General features: G+C 41.1%; 1 protein-coding gene across 1 annotated transcript; it reads right to left on the reverse strand.

Annotated features, from left to right (window-relative positions):
• Positions 1–1533: 1533 nt before the first annotated feature.
• Positions 1534–3124, reverse strand: LOC141824842 (uncharacterized). The gene is made up of 2 exons (XM_074712176.1): positions 1993–3124; positions 1534–1726 (listed from the first exon to the last, which is right to left on the reverse strand). The coding sequence occupies exon 1, from the start codon at positions 2937–2939 to the stop codon at positions 2025–2027; it is 915 nt and encodes a 304-aa protein (XP_074568277.1). The 5' UTR covers positions 2940–3124; the 3' UTR covers positions 1534–1726; positions 1993–2024.
• Positions 3125–7173: the final 4049 nt, after the last annotated feature.

Here is a 7173-nt window from a genome sequence, read left to right on the forward strand (position 1 = left end):
GATTCTGAAGCAACTACATGACAACATATAACATATGAACCTTATCTTAGTCATCTGAATCAAATCCTACCCTATTGTCAGTTGATAGCTTGAAACTTGCAAGTGTCGCTGCTCGGCAAGCAATACATGCATACTACTTATACATATACACAATCTGTTTTGCAAGCAATAAACTCCTACTGTTTCGCAAACACATAAAAATGTGAACTGGATGCCATAATAAATATACTTTATATTATGTTTGTTAGTCATTTTTATAAATCTAAATATTATTTAATAATGACATTTGCTTTTGCAATGCATATGTACTATGCAGTTGGCTGATCCATATCATTTGCATTTTTTTTTTGAAATATTGCTGAAAAATAAGTGCTTTAACTGCATCTTTTCTTATGGGAAATTTCTATCAATAAACATTTGATTTTGCCCACTTTTTTGCTTTTCTTCTGATCTGTATAGGTTGCTGGTGTATTCTACTGGGGTTACTTGCACATATAGTTTGTGGAATAAATTCCCATCCTTGAAAAGTTTGGGGGAGCATGTTATGGATCTAAGTGGGGATGTGGGCCAATTGGTGTCATAGATGACGATTCACCCTTTATTGTGTTAAAGAATTATTAAAATTTGGCAATATAGGAGCCAATTTGGATCAAATTGAATTCATAGCTTGGGTTTCGTCACGGGAATGTGTAGTTGACAATGGATTTGTAACATCTTGCTTGTAATAAATTTGGATGCATCACAAACAGACAATAGGGACAAATGAATAGGCTAAATACCTTCATTTACCACTACCTTTGCAGTCATCAATCCACCAAAGTTCTAATTTAATGGTGTGTTCATCAAGAGAGACCATAAAAATAGCTAAAGCATGATATCCAAAAGTTAAATCCATGTAGGAATAAGCCCTTTAACACGAGCTATTAACTTTAATAACTTTATATTAGTAATGATTCCGCACTCAAATGACCATGCTCTACAGTTTGGAACTTTATGTTGGTTTGGACAAAGAGTAATTTAACTAGACTTGGGGAAATAAAGAAATAAGTCATTGAATTTCACTTTAACCATCTTACAATGTAGGATGTGATTGTCATGCCTGGCTTGTACTCACTGATCAAGCCTTGAAACAAGGCTGAAGCTTTACTTGTGTTATTGCCACATTAATATAACTTAAACTCAGTGGAGTACTAGTTGATTTGGCAAAATAAGTGTACCAGTTAAAAGAAAGTGTAACAATGAAATTGTCATAATAACGCGATATTCTCATATTTATTAAAAAAATATTACCAGAAAATTATTACAGAAATTAGAAAATCTAAAGTGCAAAAACAGATTCTATAAAACAAAGAAAAGCATGTAGAAGCAAGATCTCAAACTATGAAATTTGTTTAGGCACTAAAAGTCACAAAATTAAGAGTTAGATCAAAAGAAGTAAAAAAAATAAAGGTAAACAAAAACTTTAACAAGTGGTAGGCAGCTTAAAAGTACACATATAATGAAGATACAATAGACCAAATAAAAAAGATGCAGTAGATCAAATAAAGGCATTTCATTAAACAGAAATTAGTTGGAGTACATAATGCACCTAACAATTTCCAATGACTGCAAGCGAACATTGACCGTGCTATCTAAAGTACACAACGCACCAATCAACTCCAAACTGCATAATAGGGGTACTAAGTAACTAGCTTTGACAGCTTCATAATCTTTGTCCCACATGTATCTGCACCAGTTCACAACAATTCAATGTCAAGCATTTCAAGGAAGCAACATGAATATCCTTCTTATAGATGCAAACCCCTCAATGTTCCAATACTACAGAACACTAACTATGAGCCTTATAGAACGAGCATAGCTCTAACGAAATGATTTCATCAAAAGCTAGAAACTATTAAGACTATCAAAAAATAATATTATTTAGAAACTTAAATTATATGAGGTACCATAATAATCTGATACATTAAAGCATAGAAATGCTAAGATCCTCACCTTGAGTTGATTCAGGAATCCTAGGAACAGTATCAGCAAGTACCAACAACTACGTCATCCTTAACATGTCCACCTTGAGAACCTTTGAGGGCTCCTCTTTCATCCCTCTCCACTTGACCCACAGCTTTTGGAGCATGTGAGACGGCGATCAACCTACGCTCTGTCTCAACATCCTGTGCATGGCTCTGCATCCCTACCATTGAATCCACCTTGTTCTTACCTTCTGCATTGACCTTGACTTGCTTTTGGGCCACCCTAATCGGCTCCTGAAACCTCATCCATCGATCCCTGTCCCTGTTCTGAACCTTCTGTCCTACCATGGCTGCTAACGTGCTGCTCAACTTAGGCATCTTTTTCTTATGATCCGCAACTTCAGGCTTAGAACTCAATGTAACATTTGGATCGGCTTCACTTTTCTTCTTCTCCTTCTCAGCCTTGGAAAGTAAAATAACCCTCTCGAGTGCTTCCCTCGCTCTCTTCCTTGCAATTGCAGCTTCCTTGACCTTTCTATCAGCATCTGCCCTGGAAGATGACGCCGCCCGGCCCATCGATGCGGCGGCCAACTGGGCAGCAGCCAGAAGAACTTTAGCCGACTTGAGATCCACCGATTTTTCAGCACCGAGAGGGAAATAGGTGGCGGAACCACCGGCATCGGAGCAGCTGGAGCAGAAGAAGGGGCCAGCGGGGTCGGGAAGGCAGGCCGCGTGGGAGACGGAAGGGCATCGGGAGCAACGGACGACGGGGCAGGCGCCGCCGTCAAGGAGGAGATCGAAACAGGAAGCGCAGAAGCAGCCAGGGTGGTAGCGAAGGACGCAGTTAGTGCAAAGCCGGCAGAAGACGGTTCGGTGACGAACATGGTGGAGCAGCCAGGTGTCGCGAACGCCGCAGCCGTCACCGCCGCACCCGGCAGGCCGGTTGTCCCTCTTCGTCTCCGCCGGCGTTGTCATGTCCGCCGTGGCATCACGACCGACGATCTCGAAGACCTATAACACGAGAGGGTACGACGGATCGGGTGCGAGGGAGAGAGCTAGGGTTTATTCTCCCCCAAAATCGAAAAGGCAGTGGTGTAGGAGAACGATTGGGGACCTCTATTTTCATTGACGCTCGTTTTTCGACTCCAATTTAGGGTTTGGGCTCGGCGTCAAACGTCTCTCTGGCCCAAGCCGTTTGACCTTTCAAGTGTTTTATTTCAAGAACAAAAGGGTGGTATTTTGTAATTTTAAGAAAAAAACAATTTTTATTAGTGACTTATGTCTTCCCTTAATCATTTTTCTTATTAAATAATATCGTAAACAAATTGATAAAATTATTATATTAGATAAGAATCAATTTTTATATTATTCACTCTCTTAGGGATTTATGTCCTCCCACTTAGGAGGCTTTTTAAAAAATTAAATAAAATAAAATTGACACTCAGATGACAAAATTATTACATTGCATAAGAATCGATTTCCACATAATTTATTCTTTCAAGATTTATATCCTCTCATCTAGGGGTCACTCTATCATCTTTTTTTTATTACATTGTTTAAAGAAATTAATATAAATTAGTATAAAAAATAATTTAAATAAATAAATAAATAATATTTAAGAAAAATAGCTATAATAAATTAAAAAATTAAAGTGATTTGGTAGTTTAATTTCAATGTTGCATTGTAAAATTCTTATCTCCTCCTCTCTACACTTACTAATATTTTTTACCTCTCATAATTAATTTAATAATATTTTTATTTTCACCTCATTTTTTTTATCTCTTTATGTTTTGTTCACTTGGAGGCACAAATGAAAAAGAGAAAGGAATTCATCGTAGAAATATATCCCTAAAAAAAAATAAAAAGATGAAGGATAAAAATAAACGAGGAGAAAGGAAAAAAGAAAGGAAAGCAAAACAAAGCAATGATGATCGTGGCATCTTTGCTTGTCACGGTGAGGTCGAAAGCAAAGCAAAGTAGTGATGATCGCGACATCTTTGCTTGTCACAGTGAGGTCGAAAGCAAAGCAAAGTAGTGACAATCGCGGCATCTTTGTTGTCACGGTGAGGTCGGACCTCGCTTGTGATCTCGCGGCAAGATTGGACCTCACCCATGACCTTGCCCCGAGAGCTCGCCACAGGCCACGACCTCAAGTCTCGTTTGCGATGCTTGCAACCTCACACCTCACCTCGCTCTGCGACCTCGTCATTGATTGTTGAATAACCTAGAAGCAATCGAAGCAAGAAAGATTGATGGAAAGTGTTCCGTCAAATTTTAGATGGATGAGAAAATGTATCAAATTTAATCTGTGAATGTATTTAAAATTTATCCGTCTATATTTTTTTAATAAGTAAACAATGAAAAGTACCTCAACTGATGTATAATCCATCTTTTGTATGATCCGTGCCTCTGAGTAAACATGACCTTAGACCTCCTCTTGATCTCCTTTGTCTCTTCCTTCGTCGACCGCTAAATTCACTCTACTTCTACACCCTGTGTCAACTGCCACATTCACTCAGCCTCTGTGTGTTGTATCTTCTTTCTCCTCAGCCACAATCAGCCTCTGTGTGTTGTATCTTCTTCTAGCTCTTGGTCGTGAAGCAACTCCCTTACACCTTCTTCTTCCTCATCAAACGTGATACTCCTTCCTCGACATTTATGTTAGTACAAATGGAATCAGAATATCTCCATAATAGTATGATATTGTCCACTTTAGGCCTAAGCCCTCATGGCTTTGTTCTTGGGCTCTACTCAAAAGGTCTCATACCAATAAAGATATCTTCCATCTTATAAACCCATGATCTTTTGCATGTATTTCTAATGTGGGACTTTGATTGCATCCCAACAATCCTCCCCTTAAACAAAGGACCACTGGAAGCCCCCTACTATTTTTCTCATGGTCCAACTGCCATGTTTCTCATGGTCCGGTTGCTATGTTCCTCGTGGTCTGGGCCTCCCTTACTTCCTATGGCTTTTCCGAGGGTCCCCACATGGCTCTACATAGACCATGGCTCTGATACCAATTGTAAGATCGTATAAAGCGCTAGAGGAGGGGTGAATAGTGCTTTAGTGTTTTCAATCGATTTTCGAAGTTCGATTGCAAAAGCGTAAAACACGAGTGTGATAGCGGAAGATTAAAATAAAGAACAGTACAAGAAAGAGAAACGAGACGCAAGTTTTTTTACTTGGTTCACAGCCGAATGCTGCTACTCCAAGGTCCACAATCTTTGACCATTTTCGACGGGCAATTGATAGCGTTCCGCAAGTGCACGGAATGTCGTCAAGTAATAAAAAGATCGAATCCACAGGGACCGTGGAATTACTTACTATATCTAGCACAAAAAGGTGGAGAGAATATTGAGCATGAGTTGTGTGGGGGAGATGGGAGTGTTCTAAAGTACCTTATCCTAGAATTCAGAGAAAGGGATCGACTGTGACACTATGTGGTGAAATGATCCTAGGATTTCAGACTCCTCAGAGAATGGATTGATTGACTTGGATCCTCTACCTTTCCTCAATAAATATTCAATTGTAGGGATGTTAACCAATTTATCCAATTCAACCTCGTCAGGTATCCTCGAAATAATGCATTGGTGTTCTTACGTCACTCGTTATTGGTTTGAAATGGTTCTAGAAGCCCGGTTCAAGGTCTGCCCGTGTCACTCAAGCGCCCCGGAGTACTAAAAGAACTCTATCCCCTGTCACAGGATATCTTTTTATGGATCTCTCCCCAATAACGAATGACCGCTAACTATCCCTCATAGAAATTCAACTACGCATTAGGAAACCCCTCGGAACTCGTCCGGTTCAAGGTCTGCCCCTGTTACAGAGCGCCCCGGTGTACGGCCTAATGATTCTCCAATTCATAGTAAATCCCTACCCTCATGGATTCACACAAACATAATTTATCTGTTGGTGCAAGATGCACTAAGATCTTGCCTAGTGTTTCGATGTTTGACAATACACCTAGGTCTGGTCAGTTTGACCAAGGGTTGATCCAAACAGGACTTGATGTTTGGATGTGTGGAAGTGAGTGAGAAAGATCTAGTCGGTTAGACTAGACAATGGAAGTCCTGGTGAGTGAAGCTGGGCAAGAGAAAGTCCTAGTTGTAGGCTAGGCAAAGGGAAAGTCCTGGTTTGGAGGATCAGGCAGAAGTCTTGGCAGAGTCAACGTGCACCAGGCAAGATCCGGACTTGGGTAGTTGCGGATGAAATGGACTTGGTCAGGAGGACCAAGTTGCAGAGAAGAATGGACTGATCAGGAGGATCAGTTGCGTTCAAGTCCTGGGGGGCAACGACAGAGCCGAGCACAAGTCCAACAAGTCTGGGTGACTTGGTTGGCACAAATTCTCCAGAATGGAGTGGGTTAGACTAACCCAGGATTTCGGGAGAAATCCGAAGTTAGACTCACAAGGTAAAGTTAGGTTTGCTTCTTTGTATGCATGCTGATTTTTTCAGGAACTATAATACAGGCTGAACTTCAAAAGGCCATAACTTTTGACTCGGGTCTCAGAACGAGGCAAACTCAGATGCGTTGGAAAGCTCTTTCAGAGATCTACAAAATTGGTGTTTTGAGTTTTTTCGGATTCAGGCTGGAGTCGACTCAGAATGCCACTTGAGTCGACTCGGAGGGCTGGAGTCGACCCAGAAGCCCATTTGAGTCGACTCAGGCAACTGATAACGACAAAGAAGCAAGTTTTATCCACCACATAGGCTGGAGTCGACTCAGGGCTTGCTGGAGTCGACTCAGGAGGTCTATATAAGGCTGTGAACGTGCAGAAGCAACTCAATTCAAGCCAGAAACCTCCCAACTCATCCTGTGGTGCTGTGAAACGCAAAAGAGGCCAGTTCTTGCAACCGGGGAAGATCCAGAAGGAGTGCGGGGCGCTCAGGACTTCCAGATCGGGCACAAGAGTTTGCTTTTAATTTATTGCATTTAATTTCAATTCTTAAGTTATTGTTTATCAGACTGTAAGACGGGTTTCTCCGCCTCCGAACGCCGTTCGGAAAGGAGACCACTAGTGGACGGGCGCCTCCCGACTTAGGCCTTGGACGTACTAACCCTGGGGGGTTAGGAACCAAGTAAATCCCGCGTGTCCCCCTGCTTGTTATTTCTATTTCCGCTGCTTAGTTTTGATAGTTAACGAACGAAATCGAAAAAGCGAAACGCGCTATTCACCCCCCCCTCTAGCGCGTACACGATCCTACA

Source organism: Curcuma longa, chromosome 3 (assembly GCF_044706935.1).
Source record: "Curcuma longa cultivar G26 ecotype Majalengka, Jawa Barat chromosome 3, ITB_CL_G26_1.1, whole genome shotgun sequence".
NCBI classification, from domain to species: domain Eukaryota; kingdom Viridiplantae; phylum Streptophyta; class Magnoliopsida; order Zingiberales; family Zingiberaceae; genus Curcuma; species Curcuma longa.

Excerpts from the sequence above, each read along its gene's own strand:
- LOC141824842 (XM_074712176.1), bottom strand. The coding sequence starts at position 2,939 with ATGACAACGCCGGCGGAGACGAAGAGGGACAACCGGCCTGCCGGGTGC.